This window comes from Crotalus tigris, unplaced genomic scaffold (genome assembly GCF_016545835.1).
Source record: "Crotalus tigris isolate CLP2741 ecotype Arizona unplaced genomic scaffold, ASM1654583v1 scf7180000017644.4837335, whole genome shotgun sequence".
NCBI lineage: Eukaryota > Metazoa > Chordata > Lepidosauria > Squamata > Viperidae > Crotalus > Crotalus tigris.
The window spans coordinates 2416230-2443084 of NW_024096536.1; the positions used below are offsets into that span (position 1 = coordinate 2416230).

The 26855-nt window shown below is 40.2% G+C and overlaps 1 protein-coding gene across 2 annotated transcripts in view; it reads left to right on the forward strand.

Moving 5' to 3' along the window:
- L3MBTL2 (L3MBTL histone methyl-lysine binding protein 2) overlaps positions 1 to 13902 on the forward strand; it is a 48538-nt gene extending 34636 nt beyond the window's left edge. The window contains exons 10-17 of one of the 2 annotated variants that reach the window (XM_039335547.1): positions 190 to 266; positions 1815 to 1919; positions 3430 to 3577; positions 5302 to 5384; positions 5903 to 6137; positions 9296 to 9361; positions 11998 to 12189; positions 13135 to 13902. In XM_039335547.1, coding sequence (XP_039191481.1) covers positions 190 to 266; positions 1815 to 1919; positions 3430 to 3577; positions 5302 to 5384; positions 5903 to 6137; positions 9296 to 9361; positions 11998 to 12189; positions 13135 to 13514 — 1286 coding nt within the window. In that variant the 3' untranslated portion in view covers positions 13515 to 13902. The remainder of the gene's footprint in view (positions 1 to 189; positions 267 to 1814; positions 1920 to 3429; positions 3578 to 5301; positions 5385 to 5902; positions 6138 to 9295; positions 9362 to 11997; positions 12190 to 13134) is intronic. The other variant, XM_039335548.1, reaches the window with a different exon arrangement.
- The last annotated feature ends 12953 nt before the right edge of the window (positions 13903 to 26855 follow it).

Sequence of the window (26855 nt, forward strand, 5' to 3'; positions counted from 1 at the left end):
TATGCAGCTAAGGTTTATATGTATGTACACATACACCTTTATTGCATTATTTTGGAAATTAGATAACATTTGAGGTTGCTAATATCCCATAGTACTATACTATTTTTCCCTTTTAAATATTATGAATAGCTAGAAATCCCCCGTCCCCCAGTTCTCACTGCTGTCTTTATATGTCTTTCCTGGTGGAAGAAAAGAATAATGATATGGCAAACCATCCTACCTTCCGGAAAATCTATTGTGATGCTGTTTCATATCTCTTCAAAAAGGTAGGAATAAGTCTGGTTCATAGTGCTGTCCCGCAGGACAAAGTTGACTAAAAGGAGTACAAAAAATGTAGTTAGGATATATTCTGTGAAACTATTGAAATATTTCTTATGCAATACAGGGAGATGGATTTGGTAATGTCCAAGAAACACAGTATAAGTATTTGACTGATTTAGAGTAAAGAAATGAATCTCTGGGAACTAAAGGGAAGAATTAAACAGAATAATTTTTTTCCAGAGATACAGAACTGGCTTTTAGTGATTAAAAAAAGAAGTATTCTAAGACTAAGCCAGCCTTCCCCTGCTTCTCTCAGACTTGAGTGTGATCTGCCAGGTCAACTGCAATCCTCTATATCCTTCTGCCAGCTGATTATTTTCCCATCATCTTCAAATCTTCATGCCATCATGTTTCTTTCCACCTTCCCCCATATTTGAGTAGATAAAGAAGACAAAGTAGCTATTCTGCTCATGTGAAACTTGTTTTAAATCTGGGAATGAATTGAAATATAAGTAGATGAGCTCACGGAGTGGCATGGTGGCCTAGTGGTGAAGACGCCTGCCCGCCCCCCCCGCCCCCCCGACTTGGAAGGTTGAGAGTTCAGTCCTAGGTAGCAGCAAATGTTTCTCTCTTAGGGCACAAAGAAGAAAAAAAATCTGCCGCGAACTCCATGTGGTGTCAAGAAGGGAATCTGGCCAGTAAGCGCTCAGCTCCATCCATGACTCTACCCTGAATTAAGGGGTTACAGGGTTGTAAAAAGACTATAAGGACATGAGATCATATTATGTGTTAAATGTTTACATTAATTGTAAAAAATAATAATTCATTTATATTTTATTTTCCTCCCCACCCGTTGTTAAAATAACTTTATATAATTCTTCCCTCACTTTTGCAGTTCCTGGCATACTATTTAGGGTATGAAAAAAACCATCTTGACATGTTGTTGAAATTCTCATTAGCCAGAGCCAGAATAATCCAACATGGTTTGGGGTATCAGGAGAAAATGTAGTTAAAATTTAACGTCTCAGGAACAGAGACAATATTCTTTCCTAGTCACCCTCAGTAAGAGCCCTTCCTTTTATGTGCCAACTTCAAATCCAAATAAAAATATGAAGAGTGAAAGAAACTGTGAACCAGATGAGCGTTTTTACATATATTTGCAGCTGAAATGATTCAGCCTTTTGCATGTTTATCCTGTAGGCCAGGCATGTCAAACTGCCGGCCCACGGGCCAGATGCATCACACCAAAACCGTGTCCACCCCATTGCCGGCAATGAGGGGAAAGTCCTGATACGTCGTGCGACATCACATGATGTTGTGAGTTTGACATGCCTGCCGTAGGCTCTTGCACTGTATTGTGATATTAAAATGATCAGTCTCGTCTAATATCTAATGATAAGGAAGAAGCTTGATCAAAACTAATCAGTAAGCTTTATCTAAAAAGCAATTCAAATTTAAGGCTCTGCCCCATTGGATTGTTGATCAGTCCACTTAATCTGACCACCTTCCTATAGATATTCACATTTGTCACTCTCTCCTACCATCTATTAAAGGTACGTGCTGTCTATCCAGCAGGCGGCTGGTTTGAGGAAGGCATGAAATTGGAAGCTATTGACCCTCTAAACCCTGGCAACATTTGTGTGGCTACCGTCTGTAAGGTATTGTGAAGAAGCAAAAGTTTGTATAGTCATACAAACAAATAGCAACAAAAACATCCCTCTTGCTATCCTTGGCCCTGAGGGAATTAGGAATTACATGCTTGCTGATAAAGCTTTTATTAACTAATCAGCCTTATTCACACATGGGCCATCCTTTTATTAGAACTGCAAGAAGAAGAAATATTCACTTTCCTCCTATGTTGCCATATAGGTTTTTCTGCTTTCTTCATTTCTGGAAAAAAACATGCTTTAATGAATAAAAGATGGATTAGCTCCACTATGGCTTTTTATTGATAGCTCTCGAGCCTTCTTTCTGGATGGATTATTAAATTTTCAATTTATAACTTCTATAGAAGGAATGGAATATAAATCTGGTTATTTTAAACTTTAGGGTGCACCAGACTTTCCTCCTTGATGGGTGTAAGTAAACAAAATGTAACTGCAGTCAGTAAACCAAACAAATCTGAGATAGGAATCTTTGGGGGGATATAAAAAAGGGTGCTGAGATTGTTGAACTCATCCCAAGAGAAGCTTGCCTTGTTTTTGCAGTGAATTTTTAGACACATTTTTTCTTTTAATAAGCATTTAGTAGTCCAGTTTTTCTTCTTTTGTGAACTAGGGAATCAATATAAAAGTAGGTTTTAAAGTAATTGCTTAGGCTTCATTCAGTTCTTTGGTTTCCTCCATAGACGAATAGCAAAGAATAGATTTCTATAAAATAAATGGGATAACATAGTAAGCACCTACCATGTTTCCCCGAAAATAAGACCCAGTCTTATATATTTTTTGCCTCCAAAAGAAGCACTAGGTCAAAGGTCTTCAAACTTGGCCCTTTTATGACTTGTGGACTTCAATTCCCAGAATTCCTCAGCCAGCATGCCTGGCTGAGAATTCTGGGAGTTGAAGTCCACAAATCATAAAAGGGCCAAGTTTGAAGATTCCTGCACTAGGTCTTATTTTTGGGGAATGTCTTACCCGCTTACCTCAGGACTGCTACAGCCAAGCCTCCCATGACCCCAACACCTGTTGTGCCACTGCCCGACTTTGTCCTGCCGTGAACAGCACCAGCGCAACATGCCACGTGACACCCAGCCGCAAGTAGCAGCACTGCCGTGATGTGCCATATGGCATCCTGCTGCGAGTGGCCGCACTGGCACAATGCGCCACACGTCCTGCAAGTGACCTCCTGCTGGATGGGGTTGCTGTTGCTTGTGCCGCCGCAAGGTGAGATGGGTCAGGGTGTGGGAGGCCTGGCTGTAGGGGCCCTAAGGTAACCCTAACCCCACTCCCACCCTAGCTTGGTTTTTATGCGTGTGCCTTGTCTCACTCGTACAACCAGACAGTGGGATGGAGTGGGCGGGGTCTTAACTAGGGCTTATTTTTGAGGTAGGGCTTATATTAGGTGCACATAAAAATCAAGCTATTACATGTCTGCTTCAGATTTCTCCATTTGTCTTTGATGAGGTTGGGAATTGCTACCATAAAATATGTCTTTATCTAATGTCTTTAGGTCCTTTTAGATGGTTATCTTATGCTTGGCATTGATGGCACAACTTCCGAAAGTGATTCAGAATGGTTCTGCTATCATGGGTCCCTGCATTCCATTTTCCCTGCTGGCTTCTGTAAGAACAACAATATAGAGCTGACTCCACCAAAAGGTGAGGTCCCCAATTTGCTTTTTCTTAGTTTGCTTTTATGGCAAAATTGGCACAGCTCCTTTTTACAAGATAGTTTGGGGAAAAAACCTTGTCACATTGGACCAGCCTGTCTTAACCTAGTGCTTTTCATGGCAGAGTTAGACTCCCAACTTACTTGAAGAGCAGAAGATTGGAGAAAGCTGTTTCATACTTTATTTGTGGGTTTTCCCTTTTTGCATTAAAGACAGAATATGATATGCACTCCTTCCTTTTCTTTTGGAAGGGCAGGTTTGGTCTGAATCCTCTTGCTGTCTTCTGGATGTTCTAAAGAAGAATCTCTTTTTTTTCTTTTCACCACTATTTTTTTGGGAGGGGGAGATTGGTATGCAATTGTTTATGTTTAAACTAATATTTTTCTTTGCTCTTTTAAATACCGTAAATGCCGGCGTACAAGGCGACCCGGCGTATAAGACGACCCCCGTCTTTATAGTCGGGCCGCATTCCTAGAACGTTGTCTTATACGCCGGAAACTACCAGTATTTCCGGCGTATAAGACGACTCGGCGTATAAGATGACCCCCGTCTTTGGCGCCGATTTCAGCGCTCGCAGAAGTCGCCTTATACGCCGGCATTTACAGTAATTATTTTATTTTTAAAAATCTTATTAAATTTATTGACTGCCCATCTTACCATAAGGTAACTTACAATATTAAAAAGACAAAATATTACAAAACCTATATACAGTGAAAAGATAAATATTGAACCCTAATTAAAGGATGGGGAAGGAGGGAGTAGGATGAGCGGGGGGGGGGGAAGGTGGGATCTATTATTAGTCACTCCACATTCCCTCATTGGAGCCCTAAGCCAACTGGCTCTTGCAGAAAGTCAAGAGGACTGGAGCCTACCTCATTCCAGGAAGCAAGATATTCCAAAGGGCAGATGCAGTGGCAGAGAAGCCTCTTCTCCTGGGACACCATCCACCAGAATACTTCTGCCGATAGGGCCCGCAGCATGGCTCCTCTGCTGGCACAGGTGGGGTGGGCCAATCCCATTGGGATGAGATGTTCTTGCAGGTAGCCTCAACCCATGCTACGAAGGGCTTGAATTGCACCCAGAAGCAAACCAGCAACCAGTGCAGCTTGTGGAGCAATGGTGTTAAATGGGCCACTCTTGGGGCCCTCAAAATTGCCCATGCCATCACACTCTGCACCAGCTGTAGCTTCTGAATGCTATTCAAGGGTAGCCCCATGTAGTGTGCATTGCAGTAGTCAAAATGCAAGATGACTAGGGATTGAATGATTGAGTGCAGGGATTCCTGATACAGGTGAGGCCACAACCAGTGCACAATCTGAAGTTGCACAAAAGCTCTTCTAGCTGTGACTGCCACCTGCTCTTTGAACAGGATTCGTGAGTCCAGGAGAAGCCTCAAGTTGCGGACCGATCTGTCTGGGGCAGTGCCACCTGTTCCAGAGCTAAAGATGTTAAAGTCCTGAATCTTGGGGCTCCATATAATAATGTTCACAATAATTATTGCTAATTTGTATTTTTTTTAAAAAAAAAATTGCTCTGTATTCCTATTGATTATATGTGGGGGTTTTTTGTCCCGTCATACCTATGAAGATGAGGCATTGATCTTGAAGGTCACCACTATTTCTTCTGATAATGTCCATCTTATTCTGTTTTTGGTGGTGTTAGTTTTTTTCTTCCTCTTTTTCATGTCAGAAAACTCCCAATTTCATATTTTAGGATATGATGCTAAGATCTTCAGTTGGGCAAGCTATCTAGACAAGACTAGGTCAAAATCTGCACCAGCACGTCTTTTCAATGTGGTGAGTACTATATTCACAGGCAAGATGATAAAAACATTAGTATCACCCCAAATCAGTCTCTGGTCTTATAAAGCACAGATAATGTTTAATGGAAGCATTTGTGTAACATCCCATCACCTCATCCCACTTCTCCTTGTCTTCATGCTGACTTCCATTTTTATTCACAGTACCAGCCCTTGTGAAAAAAACTGTGAAATCAATAGTAACCAATTAAATACAAAATATAATTCACATTCTTCTTAGAATGAGCATCTATAGGACCTAGATAGATACAACCTCTTCATGATCCAAAAGTTTACTGTTTTAATTTGGGCTCTGGAATTAGTGCATGCCTATGTTAGCATTTTAATTCTTTCTTTGATGCATTGAATATTTTGTGCCTAGACCATTTTATACTTTCCAAACCTGTTGATAAATGTTCACAATAAAATTTAATATAGAAACATTTTTACAAGGGTTTAGATTGCCAGATTTAAAGAAGGTGTAACATGTATTATGCATTTGCTTTATCTTTTTAGGATTGTCCAAATCATGGCTTCAAAGTGGGTGCTAAAATAGAAGCAGTAGACCTGATGGAACCAAGACTTATCTGTGTGGCAACAGTAAAAAGGATAGTCCATCGGGTCCTCAGAATTCACTTTGATGGCTGGGACAGTGAATATGACCAGTGGGTAGATTGTGAATCACCAGATATCTATCCTGTGGGTTGGTGTGAACTGATAGGTTATCAGCTGCAGCCACCAGTGACTACAGGTGAGAAAAATAAACAGTTGCACTACTGGATGAGAAAGAAAAGTTTCAGCCCAACCCAAACCATGTTCTTACTCTATGTAAAAGCTTTGAACCCTAGTGAGGGCTAAAGAGGTAGTTTAAGAGGAGCTGGTGCTGGCAGTCATTTTAATAGGACCTCCCTTTGGAGTGGGATGGATCCCTAGCATAAATCATTTTAATCCATAAACTCTGCTGCATCATCCCTATTCTCCCATGTACTGCCAGTGCTTTGAATTCTCTTCTTCAGTGTCAGTTTCCAAACATAATAGAAATGGCAGTGTGCTCTCTCCCAGTGGAACTACATAGAGTAGGGCCAGGAGGCTGTCCATACATTCTGCTGAAGGGAAAGTGCCTGTTTCACCTTCAGTCATCTTGTGTCAGCTCAACTAGGTAAACCAGACCAAGAAATCAACTCCAAGGAGACTAAAACGACTTTTACTGTGATTGTCAATATTAATAGAATCTTGGAAGTCTAGGCTCTACCTCTATCACCTTCTTATGTTCCATCAAATAAGGGACATGTCTGCTTGAGCTGCTTCTGAATATTATCTGTTGTGGATTTAAAATATACTTCATGCACAAATACACATACATATTGCCTTGGTGAACCTTGCATACTTCCATCAGGGTTAATTTTCTTAATCTATCTTGTTTCCTCCAAATGCAAGGAGAAAGCAGAGAGGATGTGCCTAAAATATGTGAACATATTTTTTTAAAAAAAATTCTTTACTTTGGTATGCCATTCGTTACCACTGTGCATCCAAATAGGATGGCGTCATGTCCTACAGGTAGAGTAGTAGACCCTCATGGTTCTTGGGCTTCCGGGTAACAGTTCAATATGGGGCTCTCCTGTAAAATCGTCAGGGATTAATCCTGCTGAATCTTACATTTTTCTTTGATTCCTTACAAGCTGTTTACCTGGACATCAATTTTCATGAATTACTAAATTTCCAGTCTAAAATAAGCTAAATTCAAGTACGTACCTGTTAAAGAAATTGGCATTTTCCACATTCCAGAAAGTGGGAGAATTTTGTGCATAGTTTTTAAATTTAAGCAATGTTTGTAGAAAAATACAATGGATTAGGATTGGACTACAAGAGGGGTTGAGAATGATGTGTGCTTCTGCACCCTGATACTCAAATGGTAGGTAATTTAATGAAAACTGCTGATTTTTATGTCATTTTCCTTGGACTGTTCACTATTTTCTATAAATACTTCTCCATGCTTATTGCATCCACAGAATATTGCCCAATGGTCCTGTTTAGGGTCACCCGGATTCTCCTTTGGGAAGGGAAGTACTGAGGCCCATCTATAGGGCCATATGGAAGGATTTTCCAGGCATCTGGAGGATAAAAACAGTCAGATTTGTTCCCAATTGAATACCAAGAACAGTGCAAGTCCTATAGAGGTGCCAGGAGAGTAGAATTACCCAGTTATCTGGGAATGGCTTGATTTTGTTGGATCTGAGAAAGTAGATAGGCTCCCTACGAAATGTAAACGCCATCCCCTGTGCATTGGATCCATACCCTTCCTAGCTGATCAAGGCTGCACAGTGGGTGTCATGTGGGTGGGTCCAAGCAATGGTGAATTCATCCTTTTTCGAGGGGAGTGTTTCAAGTTTCTTTTAAAGAGCCACTGGTATGTCCCTACTCAAGAAGCCATCATTGGACCCCACCATTCTGGACAACTTTAATCAATCTCCCACCTCCCCTTTTTAGGGAAGTTGATTGAGAAAGTGGTGGCGTTGCAACTCCAGAGGATCATGAAAGAAATAGATTATTGGACCCTTTTCAGTCAGGTTTCATTGTGAATATCGAGCCAAAACAGCATTGGGTTCCACTCATGAATGATCTCTGGCAGGAGCGAGATGGAGGTGGTGCATTTATCCACCCTCTTCTTGACCTCTTGGCAGCTTTTGATACCATTGACCATGGCATCCTTTTGGGCTAACATAGAGAATTGGGGGTGGGTGGCACAGTTTTGTTCCGATTCATCTCCTTCCTCCGAGGCCAGTCCCAATTGGTATTGACAGGGAGACAGAGAGCTCCTGCTCTGTGAGGTGCTACAAAGCTGTCTTTGCTCTTTTTAAACATCTACATGAAACCACTTGGTGAGATCATCCATTGCCACAGGATGAGGTATCACTAGTATGCTGATCATACCAATTTATATATCTTCATCCTGGATGAAGTGAGTGAAGCTGTGCCTGGAAGCTGTGGGGGCCTAAATGGGGAACAGTAGACTTCAGGTGAACCCTAGTATTGCAGAGTAGCTGTGGGTGGGCCCCTCTGTATCCAGGAATTTATCATCTTTGATCTCGAATTGGGTTGTATTATCCCAGACAGACCAGTTGAGTAATCTGGGGGCTCTTCTTGACTCATGGCTTTTGCTCAGAGCAGGTGGCAGCTGTGGTGAGGAGGGTCTTTGCTCAATTTCATGTTATGCATCAGTTACGCCCTTTCCTGGATAGGGAGACTCTGTTTAGTCACTCATGACCTTGTCATCTACTGTCTGGACTATTGCAATGCACTCTACAGGGGGGCTATCCTTGAAAAATATCCAGAACTTCAACTAGTGCAGAATACAGCCACATGAGCAATTCTAGGTATCCAAAGAAGGGTAACACCTTTGGTCCGCAAACTGTATTGGCTGCCAGTCTGCTTCTGGGTCCAATTCAAGGTAGCGGTTGTGACATATAAAGAACTACATGATATGGAGGCAGGCTACCTATGGAATTGTCTTCATTCCTTTAACATTGGCCCATTCCACCCAGTCAGAGGAAAAGTGTGTTGCAGATCCTATCAGTTAAAGAATTCCAACTGGCAGGCTCTAAGAGGAGATCCTTTTCTACCATTGCTATCACCCTGATGAATATGCTACCTCCAGAGGTGAGGTAGATCTCCACTCTCCTGGCCTTCCACAAAACATGGCTCTGCAGCTTCGCATGGGGAGACCAGATGAATATGCAGCCATGGTGCTGGTTACGCCATGAGAACCCTCCTTTCGCCTTTTTAACTAATTTTTAACAGAGTGTGATCATCCTTGCCTCCTTCCAAATTCTAATTTTTTTAACTTTTATATGTTGTATGTTGCATCCTGTACAACATACCATTCTAGACTTCTTCTTCTCTTGATAATAGAACCTGAATCGCCTGCATTTGCCAAGGAGGTTTCAAAGAGGAAGCGAAAACCATATGGAAAGAAAAGTAAGAAGCACTTTCACTAAGTATCTCTGTTTCATTCTAGTAACAAGGCAGAATTTGTTTATTTGTTCTGCTGAATAGAGCAGAGTCTGAAAGGAAAAACAAGAATCTACGCCAAGATAAATAAGACGGAATATTTGCCTGGGTCAATTTCTCTCTGTGTGATATTCATTGCAACATCAGGGAGTACTTAGCTGGATCTGGAATACAATGCTTTGTAATTATAGTAAACCCTTGGTTTAATAAACTAAAGAGGAAAAGGGATATGCATTAAAGTCCAGTGTCCATTAAAAGGCAAGAGGGATTTTCAAGCCCAGAAATACTCATATATGAGAAGAAAAGGAACTGCTGCAGAGTAATAGGCAGTGCAGGCTACAGAAGCACTAGGCTGAAATTGATGGCAAATTCAGCAACTGCAAGCAAGTCAAGTCAAAGCACTTAAAAAGAGCCAAAGCTAAAAGGCCACATGGGGAATAAGGATCACAGTTTGGGAGATATCAGTACCAGAAAGATCCCCAAGTTATATGGATTCACCCAGTCCAGGACTCAGAGGAACTGGTGGTAGAGGTGAGCAATGGACTGGGCACAAAGCAATTGTGCCACCCAATGCCTAATTGGCTGCTTGAATCCACACTCTGAATCCAGGAGATTTGTCCATCAAATCTGAAGTCAGATAAACCAAGGTCTATTCAATCAAAGGTTTGTTTTATCTAGGCTAATAACCTAACCAAGCCACAAACATGCCTTTTTTTCAGCCATGTTCTCATGATGTTGCCTTTATCTCTTCCCCAGTCTATACCTGTTATAGCTAAAAGCTACCAATCCCTATATTTAACTTGCCCAGTAAATCACAAGTATGGACATTCCCACTTTCTGTTATTATTCCTGTGGCAGGTTAAGGATTGCAAGTGGAGGCAACAAATTGATTTTAAGGGGCTGAAGAACTGATGGATATCACTTTAACTCAGCCATGAAGAACAGCCTTTATATGTTTTTGTGAAGCTTCTTAATCATTTTCTGAGTCAAATTCAGAATTGGCAGGACTGTGGATGTAAAAGTTTTATATTTTCCCCATCTGTAACGAGGCAGTGAGGGATGTACATGTTTTGCAGGCAAAGACTTCGTGTTGAAACTTTGATATATCCAACTGGATAGGAACACTTCTGTAAGAAATTCTGGAAAGGGATTTCAGGGTACCCGAACCATACCTTGTCTCATACGTATTGCTGAAGTACAATTCAGCAATACAGGTATTGCTGAACTACAATTCTTAACTTTCCATCAACAATGGAGAGAGATGCTGAAAACTATTAAGTACCATTTGAAATGCAATGCATTGCCCACTGCTGATTCTGAACTAAATGTCAGACTTGGTGCAAAGCATTTTCTTATGTTGTTCATCAGGATTCTTTTTATAATTAGATTGAGAAATGTTTAAGCCGCAAATTGCCTGTTTTCCTTTTTTGGGAGAATCTGCAATCTCCCTGACATTATAATTTATTCCTTCCACTACAGTTGTGTTAGCAGCTTTGCTATTTGACAGATAATATCAAATTATATATTAATTGAGACCTGGAAAAACTTTGATGCTAAATTGATACTAACTACATGTAGCTTGGTTAGATGGGAAATATGCATTCAAGATTGTGAAAGCATCTTTGGTCTGTAGGAGCCTGCTAATTGGTTAATAACCACATATCAATGAGCATAAAATTATCAAACTTTTCTCTGCCAGTCTGATATTTACAGAACATCACAGGATACTTTAATATGACTCTTTCATGCTTTAATTTTCTGATGGTCTTTGCTTGCACCTTGTGGCATGTGTATCCTATGGTATGTCATAGGTAACTAATTAACTTGTCTCTATCCTTCTCCATCAGCATACAAAATCTATTTGGGAATGATATCTAAAAAAAAGAACTTTATTTCTTATAGCTGTAGATGCCACAGATTGGGTCAGGGCCCTTATATGTATAAACGATGACTACTGTTTTACTACTATAATGGACCAGTAGTTTTACATATTTGAAGCCTCAACTTGCTCCCACTGAAGAAGTATTTTTAACTAGGCCACCCAGTGTCACCTTGTAGGGGAGATGGACAACATAGAAATGTAATGAACAAACAAACAAGTTGGAGGGACTTTCTATCCAAATGTTCATAGATGTCTTCAAGGCAGTTGATAGTATTTATGCTTCTGTTGAGTTACCTAGGTAGATGCATTAAATATATGTGTCAGTTTCTAGTAATTATTATTTTAAAATGAGCTTTAATAAGATTTGTATCAATGTGATTAGTTTGGACATATGTTAGCTTAGTATACCTGCTTCATTTGTCTCATAGCTGAGTTTAGTTTATTAATCCTTATTGAGGTAATCAACCAGGATCTTACCTATATCATTTCAGCTGCATTTGGGGTCACTTCACATTGTTTGCTTTATATTTTCCCCCAAATTGTAGATTACTTAGCCATGAAAAACAACCATGTTTTATGTCCAGATGTTTTAAAGAAAAAACATTGATCCAAGTACCGCTCCTTGTTGACAATTGTGCAGCCCTGATACAAGTGAGCTGCGATGAGGTCTTTGGCAGAATTGTGAGGTGGATATATGACTGTTTTTATTCAATTTGCTAAGGAAAAAAGATGACTGCTAAATCGCGTTCCATCAAGGAGGCAGCTAAGAAGGTGATCACTCCAAAAACAAAGGAAGAAACAAAAGCTATCAAAAAGCTGCCTACTTCAAAATCAAAGGAGGGAAAACCAACTGTTTCAAAAACTGAGGCAATGCAAGCTAAATCCAAGACTTCTTCAAAACTACTGCCTGAAAGTAAGAAAAAGGATATAGTGCTTAAGTTCTCCAATTTGTAAACATGAACAGGAAGAGCACATACACATTTTAACTTGCTGAACTGCAGGGAGTTTGGGAAGGTTTTCATGGACAGGTTTGCAATGTAACTTGTAAGAGCTAGTATAGATAGTTCTCAACTTATGATCGGTCACTTAGTGACTGTTCAAAATTACTACAGACCCTGAAAATAGGACTTACAACCTGGATTCAAAGTTATGATATTCATCCCGCCCCAGTGATCATTTGACTGCATTTTGGGTGCTCAGCAACCAACCCACATTTATAGTCATTTGCAGTATCCTGCGGTCACATGACTGTGATTTACAATATGTTTGTCAGAAACTGGTGTTTACTTCCAGTTTCCCACAAAAAATGCCCCATAGTAAAGAATGGGCTTGCATAACAACTGAATGTTAGTTTAATGACTATGGCATTCACTTAATGAGCACTACAAAAGAGGTCATAAAATCAGGTGCAGTCAATGGTGATTTGTTTTATGACTGTCAATAATAACTTTAAAATGCCTTCACCTTGAAGATTTACCTTGATTTTCCTGATATGTAGACAATGTTGAAACCTGCACTGTTGCAAAAATACAATTGTGAAAAATAATTTTCAATGTAGAATTTGAAAATAATCATTTTTACTTTAAAAGCAGTAGCTTGCTAAAACTTTATGAAGAAAATATTGAAATCCTGTGGGGAGTTATCTCATGGCATGATCTGTAATTTTGTTTCTCTGGATAAATTGATAAAAAAACAATAACATGTGACTCTAGAAATATTTTTGTTTGATTTTTACTTTTCCCTATCCATATGTGAATAGCAACTATTCTTTTTAGGAATATAGGTTATCACTAGCATTTTGCTGACCTTTTAGATTTTCATTCTGTAGTTGAACATAGCCTTTTCCTGTGTTTCCTAGCCTTTGTTGCTGTGCAAGTGAAAGAAGAAATGCTTGAAGACCCAAAGATGAGGCTTGAAACTCCACAACATTCAGCGCCAGTGAAGGATGAGGACATGGATCAAGAAGCTCCAGCACGCTCTACGATAATCAGTTGCCTAAAGGATGAAGGCATGGAACCAGAGTCCCCAGAAAGCCCTATAGCAGATGACCAGGATGACAGCATGGATGTTGAAACTGCAACAAGCCTTGATACACTTTGCTACTTAAAGGATGGAGTTAAGGAACCAGCAATTGCAAACTCTATTGCAATTGCCTGCTTAAAAGATGGGGTCATAAAAACTGAAGGTACAGTGAGCCCAGTGCTCATTAGCTGTTTAAAAGATGAGGATGTGGACTAGAGGTTCAAGCAGCATCAATATCAATGGTTCTGCACAGTCCTTCAGGAATCAAGGAAGGTGAAGTGCTGGCCTCTTTGGTCTGTACTCTAGCTTTTCATGTGATACAGTCAGCCTATGAAACAATTATAATAACATATGTTCTATCCCATCTTGCAAAAAGGCAGGCTTACAGTGATGCTCTGAATACTACTGTGGGTGAATTTCTGCATTATAAAACTCTGTGGAAAGGCCATGACATGTTACATAGAGCATTTGTAATTTGCCTGACCATAATAGTCATTGCTATTTCAGTCAACTGTGGGTTGCCTCACAAAGCAAGTTATTGGGCTGGTACCCAAGAATTTTTTTCTGCTGAAATAAATGAGAGATCAAGAAAATGGGTAAGAAAGCTGAGGATCTCAGTGCCTTATTATGAAAGGGTATTTTACAACAATGCATATTTACAGTAGTGGCCAAAATTGTGGAAACCTTTTGGGAAAAGTGTACAGTAGAAATGCGATCTTTGGTTAAGTTTCCACCAATTTTTATTCTAATTTCTTTATAACTGTAGCCTTGTTCACTTACTAATACTATTTTACGTTGCTTTCTGGGCAACCAGTCAACTCTTTGCACCATTACTTTAATTTTATTACATTTTACAAGCTTACTAAATGAAAGAACACAAAAAACCCCAACCAACTTGATAGCGATCACATAACATACTGACAAATGTCCTCCTCTCAGCTTCAATACATGACATCAATAACTGAATCCTACTGTGATCTGATTGGCTCATGGCCAAAACAAGATGACACCTGATTGGCTCTCTACTCATGCTCATTGGCTACAATCAGATGAAGGAAAGCTACCTGATATCAACCTAAGCAAGTTGTGCTTCCTTTTTTTTGTTATTTGGCTATAACTTTTCATAGAATACAGTACAGATAATTGAACAAACTTTGTTGCATTATATTTTTGATTAAATTATCTTTCCATTGATATATAATTTTATGGTACTACTCCAAAACAAAAGTGGTGTTATTATCCATCAAACCTCAAAAATACACTTTTCCCAAAAGGTTTCTACAATTTTGGCCACTGCTGTAATATGAAAAGGGCCACATAGTTCACAATGTCTATCTCTGGGGAAAAGATCCACTGATCCCATTCAGTGGCAGGCTTATGTGGTGGAAAAGTCCCAAGAAGTATCAGCTAGATAGGATTCAGTAATTGATTTATTATTTCAACAGTTGAAAAATCAGGACACAGCATTGGTCTCTTATGAGCAGATTAGCCATCGGCAAGAACCTCAAATTTACCCTTACACAGAAGACAGTTTAAGTGTGCACATCTACAGTATAAGGACCCCAAACTATAGGAGTGAATTACTTTACATCTGATAAGGATTCTAATCGGAGGGTATCATTCAAAAGGTGAAGATATTACCAGTAACATTAGTTGAAATGTGATATCCTAGCTTTGATATACAAATGCCAAGAAATTAATTGTTATTCTAACAGGCTAACCTATGTTTAATTGTGGAAGGAAGAAAAATAAGAAGTCAGTCGTTTTGCATCCTTAAGCCTGAAATGTCTGAAAGTATTTGGGAAAATGTACAAAGCATTTGTATAACTACAAAAACTTTTAAAATCCTACAATTGAATGAGTCTTATTCATAAGTTGAGGCAGTATTTTCTATTTCCTGAATGGAGGAGAGTTTCCCATGTCAAAATAGAAAGATCTTAGCTACTGTCAACCCATCTAAGAGGCCTCATATTATCTGGAAGAGTTTTCATGTGGCCATAATTTTGGTTTCCCCACTTTGTGTTCTAGTCCTTTGATAATGTTGGTTGCCTTTTCCTCTACTATTTCAACTTTGCAATATGATTTTTGTAGTGTTGTGATCAGAACTAGAGGTAATATTCCAAATTTGGTTGCAGCATAGATTTATCCAAAGCATCATTCTTTTACACCTAAAAGACTTAGTTTCTATGCTTGCTAGGAATTTTGGTAGTTGTAGTCCCAACATATCTAATAGGCAAATCTAGACAGCATACTAAAAAGCAGAAACATCACCCTGCCAACAAAAGTGCGTAAAGTCAAGGCCATGGTTTTCCCAGTTGCAATGTATGGCTGTGAAAGTTGGACCATAAGAAAGGCTGAGTGCCAAAAAATTGAGGCCTTTGAACTATGGTGCCTGAAAAGACTCCTGCGAGTCCCTTGAACCGGTCAGTCCTAGAAGAGATCAACCCCGACTGCTCTTTAGAAGGCCAGATCCTGAAGTTGAAACTCAAATACTTTGGCCACCTAATGAGAAGGAAGGACTCACTGGAGAAGAGCCTAATGCTGGGAAAGATTGAGGGCAATAGAAGAAGGGGACGACAGAGAATGAGATGGCTGGATGGAGTCACTGAAGCAGTAGGCGTGAGCTTAAATGGACTCCAGAAGATGGTAGAGACCTGGAGGAACATTGTCCATGGGGTCGCGATGGGTCAGACATGACTTCGCAACTAACAACAACAACGAGAACAATATTCTAAGAACTGCCTTTGAACTTGTGCAAATAGTTTATTTAGGCACAATTCAGAAACAATATAAATACAGCGCAAACTTCATGATTTTCTCTGTAAATCAGGTATTATTTTTTTAAGTAAACATGTAAATTATGTTTAAATATTACTTCCCAAATGGACTGGTCAATTTGTACTGCCCTATAATTATTAGCTGAATATATAACTACAAGCTGAACATAGACTACAACTATACTATGCATACTTTTGAATGTACTTTCTGTTCTTCACATTGCTGAACTGATCATTTTAACTAGACAAATAATGTAGATCAACAGATGATAAAAGCATATACCAAGGTCTTCCTTCTCAAAGTTCTTACCATTATGAGAAACTGATAGTATGTTTTCATCAGGAGACTTCTCATTCATGCTTTACTTTTTTTGCTTTCCTTAATTCCTGAAGTCTCCACCTGCATCCCTCATTTGGAATGATTTCCATCCCTGATTTTGGATACGACTTCCATCCCTAACCAAGCTGGCTTGTTTGGCCTTCTGGATATTCCAGCCTGGGCAACTTTAGAACATAGTGACAAACTTCCCCTTTTGGCTATATAGATTTGGTGGAGAGCCACAAGTGGCCCCTACTCTCAGATTCAGATTATCAAGCCACCTGGAAAATAAAGAAAAATAAAAAAAATGTCACCAGGCCTGCATCTATTTCAGTGGTTCTCAACCTTTCTAATGCCGCAACCCCATAATACAGTTCCCCATGTTGTGGTGACCCCCAACCACTTATACATCACCGGGTGCCAGGGGCGTGGCCAAAGACAAGGGGAAAAAATGGCAGACAGCCTTGTTTGGCGACCCCCGTGAAATGGTCGTTCGACCCCAAATGGGGTCCCGACCCACAGGTTGAGAACCACTGATCTATTTAAACAAAATTTGTGGTTTTCGAGGGGGGTTGTGGGTGTTTTTTTGTATGGTTTCACATTTGAGATATTAAGAAATTGTTAATTTGTGAAAATGGGAGCAGGAAAAATGCTGCTTGTTTATGATGTTTTCTCTGTACAGAATTACTGTTTTCTAGGGAAAATGAAACAGTTGTTCAGCTTTACAACAGAAGGTTCATCCATCAATTATATGATCTTGTATAATCATTATTTGGCAGTCAAAGTTTAGCCTAAGCTAACATTTTAGCATTTAAGATTTATAATTCCGTCACTGAGAAAAGTAAATCAGAAGTCAGTTGCTAAAAAGAAGTGATTGATGAATATCTGTAGTTCAATTTACTATTCCATTTCCTCTCCCACCATCTACGCTTTGCAAAAAGAAAGACGAGTAAGTTAAATTTAAATCTTGAGACTTCTCTTTGACTTTGCTAGCCCAAAGCATGTTTTCATTGTTCATGGCTATGAGATAAAATCCAGGTAGATGATCCCAGGTCTTCTATTACAGTAAGAATGCTGAACTACACCATCCAGTTATTATATTTATTCCAGCCATTCTACTTACGCAAACATTCAAAACTATTTGCAACACAAATTTAAAATATACATTTTAAAACAAATATTCATATCACTAAAATTCACAATAAAATTATTTATTAGATTGATGAAATATATATACTTTTAGTATTTTGGGAGGCAATATATGTTTCCATGAGGGAACATCCCATGGCCTGATAATCACACATAAGAATCATTCTGTCCACCAGACTGATGGCAGGAGAGGCATCTTCAGTAGTCTGTTGTTGAAACTGAGGTGGGCCAACAGGCTCTAAGATGTTTTATTTCTAGTACCTGAATAAAATCAGATCTTTATTGTAGTCAAAGACCAGCATAAGGATGGGATACAAAATATTAAAAGGTATAAAAATACATCAGAGTCAAACTAAAAAAATTATCAAAGCTAAAAAATATTTAAAAACCAAAATTTAAAAAAAATTAAAAGGAGGTAGGAGCATTAAATGGGTGGAAGGGAACATGACGAATTAGACCTATAAGACTACTCCAGAATTACAGACTTGGTGCTTATTAAAATTAGTTCATGGTACAAATAATTTGATGGATTTTTAAGTGTTGCTACAGAGAACCTGGTGACATATATCTTAGCAGGATTAGTATCTGAAAGCAGCAGGGAGGTGTAAAATTGTTCAGTGAGTCCTGGAGCCCTACGTATTTATGCAATAATGGTGATATGAGGCTAGAAAGAATGTCTATAGTACAGGCACTGGAGAAATATATTGCTCTGTGTGTGTGTGTGTGTGTGTGTTTTATTTGATTGTTGTTCATTGCCCAGAGTTGCCTTCAGTAATATGGGCAGCTATATAAATTTGATAAATAAAATCCTATGGATCACTATTGTTCAGTAGTCTAAATATCAAACAATGATTTCTAACACCACCATATAGACATGGTTCAACAAGGTGAACTGTATTTCTCCCAAATCCAAATTCAACTGAATCAAAAATAAATCATGAACAATAATATCAAAAGTCACTAGAGAACCTGAATAACTAACATAGTTGCACTAATCTCATTCAGTATCTAAGGTACATCATCAAAAGATGAACAAATCTCTTTTAATGCCAAAGCTTGACCCAAATCCTAACGGAAATGGATCTTGTCATCCAAATGTACTTAGAAATAGGAGGCCATCCCCATCTCAATTATCTTACCAGAAAATGAGTATTTGTCACTAAATGATAATTATACACACTTGGCCAATAAAGAATTTTAATTCTAATTATAAAGAGTTTCCAAGTTCTTCTCTGTTTATCATGGAATCATTCTTTTCTGTGACATATATTGGCCAAACTAGAGGTCATTTTTCTCTGATTACCCTGTCCAGTTTCTCAAATTCCATGTAAACAAGAAAAATTGATACTGTCAACATTGTTTTCTCATAACCTGCCCCAATACTGAATTGCTCTTGGCTTCCTGATAAATCAAGATGCTAAGAAGAAAAAGAATATTTAGGGTTATCCTCCAGGTGATCTGGGACTACACCTGCAAATCACTAATCAACATGGCTGAATGAAATTCGCAAAATTGCAGGCCAACACATCGGGAAGGACCAGGTTAGGGAAGATCTCAAATCATGTGCAGCTTCAATTGCACAATCCAATTCTTCCAAACTTTTTCAGTTAGCCCTTCCCCACCTCTACTTTCAAAAAGTGATTGATTTGAGAAAAATAATCTGTTTAACAGAGATCTGATCACCAGGCACTTGTGAGGTTTTGTGTCAATACAGTCTTGAATGATATATATTAATTACCATTTAGTTGATTCTGTATGGAAGTGTTAATAGGTGTCATTAATATCTTTTCCTCATTCCAGCCTATAAGGGACAAAATTTCTATTAGAAGATGAATAATGGGAATTAATGACTTACTTGCATAATGAGAGAAGGCAACAATCACAGGAAAAAGGGATATCATTCAAGTTGATTACCTCCAGAGCACTGAAGCCATGTAAATTAGGTAAATTGTACATTCTATTTTTCTCCACAAACTTTTAATATTTGGGCCCAAGCCAGTAAAGGCACCAGAAGAAATCTGCCAACACAAGTTGGTAATGATAAGTTCAAGATCTGCAGAAGTAATGTATAATTATCGCAATATTCTATTTCCACTGTCACATTGTATGTGTCCAATAACTGTAAGAAAATTAGTGTATTCATAATCTCTAAAACAGTTAACAGTTTCTTGTTTAATTAAACTTAAAGATGAAAGAGAAAACATTTATCAGAATTACTATAATTAGCCTATATCAAAAGTATAACTCAAAGTCTGCATGCAGTCTCCAGATTCTTGAATGCAGCCACCTCAGCTTATTCAAAGGTTGATATTCAGTTGTCACTTGTAATATATTTTCAGAAGGAAATTATTAAATACCCAGAGTGACAATCATCATCTAATTAATTTACTTTATAGCCTGCCCCTAGAACTTTTATCTCTCTCAAAGTGCAGCTAACAATCCAAGAAAACTGCAGGCTAGTATTTGTGAGAATTGTGGAAGTCAGTATTTCACATTTTGATGCAATGTTTTTGAAATGAAAGAATGAATACTATATTTCTCCTTTTCTCATTATGATTAAGGTGGCTGTACTTCTAATTTAATTTTAATTTCCTCTCAAGTTCTGCTGTAGTGCCTCATTGTGTCTGTTCCTGGAAGGGAGGAGTGAAGAATGTTGGGAATGTAGGCCAAGCGGATATATTCCCAGCAGGATTCTTCAAGGCATGAAGATCATCCTGGTTGCCTGTCTAAAGTGAGCAGGCACCCAGAGCAGATAGCCCTTATATAGAAAAATGTTAGATATGGATGATTGCTTTAATGACAATAACAATTTATAGCAGTGATGGTGAACCTTTTAGAGGCCGAGTGCACAAACTGCAACCCTGCTCAGTCCTGCTCTGCACCACCCGGACCCTGGTTGAGTGCTAACTTACTGTCAAGACGTCCTCCTTGTTGCCCAAGAAAGAGCCAGGTAACCCCCCCCCCCATGCTGCCATCTCCTGCTGCATGCTTTTTCATGTCCTAAGCCATAACCCCTCCGGGCACTCCTGCTGTGGGCACTCCTGCTGGACCAGCAAGGTGCTAGTCCGAGGTGTTCTCATTGTCTGCGGACGTGCTCCCACTGCCAGACCTCCTCCCCACGAGCCGCCGAGGCTCCAGACTGCAGGCACCAGCTCAAATGTCCCTGGACGTGCAGCCTGCCACCGGCGAGCTCGCAAGCCCTGGTAACGGGCCCAGCCGCAAAAGCGGGCAACCAGGTGACTGCCACGGCACCAGACCCCCACGCCCATCAGCTGGTGCCTCCGCTGACGGCAGGGAGGCAGCAGTTCAGCAGATGGGTTTCCCTCTGCCCATGAATGTCGGCCCCGCGTGGCTCGACACCACTTATTTATCACAAAGTGCCAGGGTTGCATCAGCATTGTGGAGCCCTGGGGGGGGTGGCCCATTGAGTGGGCGTGGCTGCAGTGGTCATGGCAGACTAGGTGAGTGTGGCTGGGGCCAGGGCAGTGATGCCCAGTCCCTCACCATCTCCGGGGCATTCCCGGAGGGCCAACACCGCTTGCTTGCTCACTTCCTGCCCTGTTGCTTCCAAATGCCATGTGCTCACTACTCTGGCAAACTCTGCTGGGGCAATGGCGCACGTGCCCACAGAGAGGGCTCTGAGTGCCGCCTCTGGCACGTGTGCCATAGGTTCACCACCACTGATTTATAGTATGTGGGAGAAAGCAGTGGTAAAACGCTCCTGTTTTACCAAGAAAACCACATAAACAATAGAAAGTAATTGATGATGTAATCTTAGATATGGGCTCCTCAGTTTGGATGATATTCTACATGTTATTGAGGAAGAGTTAATGGTGCTTATTATGTGTCTAGAGATCTAGTTGTTGGCGTGATACGCAAGAAAAAAAATGAAGACAGAATTACATTGGACCTGAGAAAGCTCTACAGCAGCGGTTCTCAACCTGTGGGTCATGACCAATTTGGGGGTCGAAGGACCCTTTCACAGGGGTCGCCTAAGACCATCGGAAAACATATTTCCGATGGTCTTAGGAACCGATTGGTGCAGTTCGAGCCCAATTTTTGAAAAGCACTCAAATCAAAGGCGGCGACGTCACGAAAGCAAGGGCGGTGGGGGGCGGGAGAGGAACAGTCAGCAACCCCCAGCCAGCGAGTAAGCAGAGCCAGCCAGCCAGCCGGGCTGAAAAGAAAGAGGCGGGGCCTCCCGAACCCCAACTTTTTCCCCCCTCCCCTCCTTTCCTTTGCAACTTGCAAAGGAAAGGGACCCCCAGACTGAAGCCCGGGAAGGCTGGAGAGCTTTGCATGGAGTCCTGATTCCCCTTTGCTCTACCACCAGCACCTCTGCCAGACCAGCCAGCTGCTGGGGAGAATTTCCCTTTCCCCCCCCCCTTCCCTCTCCCTCTTTTTTTAGTGCAAAAAAAAAAAAAAAGTCCTGGTCTCTTTTTTTCTTTCTTTCCCTCTTCTCGGCTTTTTAAAAATAGCAACGGGGGATCCTCAAGCCAAGAGTCGTTGCTGGGGCATTTAAAAAAAAAAAAAAAAGTCCTTCCCAGGCGGGGAATCCTGCACTTCTTCGGCTTTTCTGAGCCGGGAGAGGGGAGAGCTGATTGGAGGGGGGTCCTAGGAAGAAGGGAAAGACCCACCGGAGAGGTTCGGCTGCTTTTCTGCTCAAGCAGCCGGCAAGGAAAAAGCCCCGGAGGGTCGGGTGTCCGGGTTTTTCAATCCCTTATTAAATAGGCAAAGGATTGGCCGTTTAATAGTTTGCTCAAACTTTTTAACCGCCCAGATTTACTTATTATCAAATATCAACGAATAAATGGCATATTAAAAAAAGGAAAGAAGTAAATCATAGGAAGAGCCCGTTTAGGAACGCGAGAGAAATAATATTCAAGAGGAGAAGAGCGGGTGAATTTGATGTCCCCTGACAGAAGGTGGGGGAGAAAAGTTGGAGAGCGGCTTGTTTTATTTGCTCAAAATGCTTTTCAAAGGCTCCAATATGCAAAAGAGGGGAGGGGGGGTTGTCAAAAGAAGGCAGCATACCCAGACTTCTGCCAGATTCAGACTGTGTGATCCCCTCGTTTTTTCCAGCCTCTCCCCACCTTACTTTTTCTGCAGAGAAAAACCAAGCCTACTTATTTTAGAAAATAGTTTCTTTCCATCAGGAAGAGAATGTAAAATGAGAAAAAGAGCTGACGAGTTTCAGGAAAAAACCCTTTGGAGAGGTCTGAGGGTTTAAGATTGGGAGGCTTTTGTTGAAATTCCCTCTCCACTCTCCCCCCCCAGCCAAATCTATCCCACCTGGAGACCTTTACCTAAGGCAGAATCTCTTTATCCTTGAGGATTCCCTGGTAAAAACTGTCTTTCACATTAACCCAGTTGGTCACCGTCCGGGACAGGATCCTGCTGACTCTATTTGTGTTATTTGCTAAAGTTATTGGCCATCATTTTAGGCTTTAGGGTTTTTTTTTCTTTTGCAGGGAGGGGATTAGATGCCGTGCAAAGCCAGACCCTCCCCTGCTTTAGTTTACTGCTGGATGCATTAAACCAGCAGTTCTCAACCTGTGGGTTGGCTTTTTACACATACTGTTGCAAAATGTAGCAATGTAATTTACTGTTGTTATATTAAGACTGTTACCCATGCTACACCATGCTTCAAGACAAAGTTTCATTTATTTGTAATAGAAATAAATATTTCACAATATATAAATACATATTGTTTTTGTGATTAATCACTATGCTTTAATTATGTTCAATTTGTAACAATGAAAATACATCCTGCATATCAGATATCTACATTACGATTCATAACAGTAGCAAAATTACAGTTATGAAGTAGCAACGAAAATAATTTTATGGTTGGGGGTCACCACAACATGAGGAACTGTATTAAAGGGTCGCGGCATTAGGAAGATTGAGAACCACTGTTTTAGAGAGTCCTTGAGGTCACAGGTTTATCCGTGTTGTCAGGGTCCCCTGAGTAGTGCTAATGGGTATGGAGCTTGCTCAAACTTTTTAACTTCCCAGATTTATTACCTTCAAATATCATTTCTTTATTCATTTCTGCATCCTTTCTTTAATGCTTCTATCCCACCATTTCTTCAATGTAAGTCTTGTCCAACAGCAAGTTGCCCATGGAAAGTGGTTCCATGAAGTTGGCCATTATTAATTGTCCTAAACCCGCAGCATCTTTTTTGTATCGTGATGGCTGGAATTGGACAAAATATTCTAAGTGTGGCCTCACTAGTGCAATAAGATCATAGAGACGTTTTCCAAGACCTTTTGAATAGCCCTTTTCTACACCTTCTCAAGTGCTGAAATATCCTTTGTTAAGGTGTGACAGACAGAATACTGCACCATATGACACATAACAGTTGCAACTTACTAAAAGGAGGACAGGTCTTCAAGGCAACTGATTTTTCTTCTGTAGATGGAGAAACCAATGGAGAAGGAACACCCATTGCTAAAATTTTAAATAATAAAATCATTAGTCTGCTCACAGCCAATCTCAATTAATCAAAATGAAATTTAAATTCTAGAACACTAGTAACAATAGGAGGGAAATAGAATGTGTGTTTTTTAAGCTTAGATACCTTAAAAGGATTTTCTGCTTGCATGAAATAAAGCCTCTCTTAAAAAGCTTTCTGTGCATATTCTTAAGTTTTGCTAAAAAAAATAATAACAGCAATTGACTGAATGGAAAATTTACTTGCATAGTCTAGGATTCATTTCTTCATGCTGCATTTGCTGTTAAAATATATATTATCAAGAGATTAATTGGATATCCAGGTTTTTCAATGAATAAAATTCCTCCACTTTTATCCACATGAGTTGGGCCCTTTCAACTGAGAGATGTCTAAATAACTAAACTTGGTTGTCCCTATTATATCATCCCATTTATTGTGTGATCCCAAAAAGCTGAGGATCACAAATATGAATACTCAAAAAAAGAAACTAGCAATGGTTGGGAAAGAAGATGAATGGATGAAGTTAAACCAAATTTTAAAAAGCCAGTTTGGTGTAGTCCAGAGGTCCCCAACCTTTTGGGCACCAGGGACCAGTTCTGTGGAGAGAGGTTTTTCCACAGACCGCAGGGGGCGTGGTTATGTGTGCTGCCTGTATCCCACGGTTAAGGCTTTGCTTGTTTGTGCAGACCAATTGCTAGCATGCTGCGGCCCGGTACTGGTCCACAGACCGGAGGTTGGGGACCTCTGGTGTAGTGGTCAAGGCATCAGGCTAGAAACAAGGTAATCAGGAATTTCAGTCCCACCTTAGGGATGAAGCCAGCTGGGTAACTTTGGACCATTCACCGAGAGACTGTGAGTTCTAGTCCGGTATTAAGCATGAAAGCTAGCAGGCTGACTTTAGGCCAGTCCCTCTCTTTCAGCACTAGGAAGCAAGCAATGATAAACTACTTCCAAAAATGTTGCCAAGAAACCTTCAGGAACTTATCCAGCCAGTTGCGAGAGATCAACAATGACTTAAAGGTACCAAAACAATAGGGAAAAGAAAGCTTGGAAAACTTGGCAATGAACAAGAGAGCTGAAATGCTGGATATTTCCAGACTTTGAATGCTCACTTGATACTGGCCGGGTCTTAGACAGAAAGTCTGACTGGATCAAAGGAGCTGAAGATATAGATGGTTGGGTGGGAGAAATGTCCCATCCTGTTGAAGTATTTGTCTGCAACCAAGATGAGATCAGGGCAGATGGACCTGGAGAACTTTTCGAAGTAGCAGAGTTTTGCCATATTGTGAACTGCTGAGGGACTGCTTCATCCTTTTTCACAACAATGGTCTTAGCTTGTAAAGGTATTCTTGGTGCTGGAGAAAAAAAAGAAAAGAACATACGTCAACAGAGCTTTATGGAACATTTACGATCTACCTTAATAGGTCTGCAGCCCCTGGAATTTAAATGTGGTGTGCTTTTGTCTTTTGATAATTTTCTTGGGAGGGAAGAGGGTTCATTGGTTTGAATGCATGGTCCTATTGCAATTAAACATACACCTTCACTTTTCTGCCAGTATTTTTTAGTTCAACTCCATAGAATGACTCCACCTGGATTCAGAGCTATTATAGCTGTCCTTTTTTTAGTTCCGCAGCAAGATAATTCCTCTTTTCTTTCAGTTCAGTACATACACTTTATCATTTACTCCTTTTACATCCCAAGTTGCAATGTTCTGAAAGCCATGGGCTTCATCAGATGGGCCCATAGATAGTCAGATCTGCTGTCCATCCTGAAACTGGCTGAGTTCTCATACTACATTTTACTAAGATAAAGTATAGACTGTGTTAGTTCTGGTACATTTTGACCAGTAAACCACACCTACAAGCAAATCCATTTTTAATCCATGCTCATGCTAGTTTGTGCAAGCTACAAACTCTATAAACTTGAGATGATCTTGCAATCTTTTTTCTTGTGTTCAACTGTGTCCAATTCTTGGAGATTCGCTGGACAAATCCCTGAAGTTTTCTTGGCAAGGTTTTACAAAAGGGATTTGTCCTGGTCTCTTTCCTAGGGCTAAAAGGGCAGGACTAGAACTTAGAGACTCCTGAATTCTAGGCTGATGACTTCACCATACTGGCTCACACACACAATATGTTGTTGTTGTTGTTGTTAGTTGTGAAGTCATGTCCGACCCATTGCGACCCCATGGACAATGTTCCTCCAGGCCTTCCTGTCCTCTACCATCTTCTGGAGTCCATTTAAGCTCACACCTGCTGCTTCAGTGACTCCATCCAGCCACCTCATTCTCGGTCATTCCATTCTTCTATTGCCCCCAATCTTTTCCAGCATTAAGTTCTTTTCCAATGAGTCCTTCCTTCTCATTAAGTGGCCAAAGTACTTGAATTTCAACTTCAGGATCTGGCCTTCTAAAGAGCAGTCCGGGTTGATCTCCTCTAGAACTGACCAGTTTGATCACCTTGCAGTCCAAGGGACTCGCAGGAGTCTTCTCCTGCACCATAGTTCAAAGGCCTCAATTCTTTGGCGCTCAGCCTTTCTTATGGTCAATATACTGATATACAATATACTGATACACAATTTTGAATGTGTTTTAGGACTTAGAAAAATGGAAGACTGGAATAAAAATTACTTTAAGCAAGTAAAATCATTTAAAATAAATGTGATAATGTTATACCGCATGAAGTCAGGGATGGTTTGAGGAGTCTATAACTGATTGGTTGAAGTATTCATACCACACAACTATATAGCCTATGCAGACTCACTATGAGCTGGCAGAAACCTTGATGAAGTGCTGTAGTTTTCTATGGAAGTAGGAGAAGACCTTGTCAAGGTTGTTTCAGCAGATGGAGGACCAGAT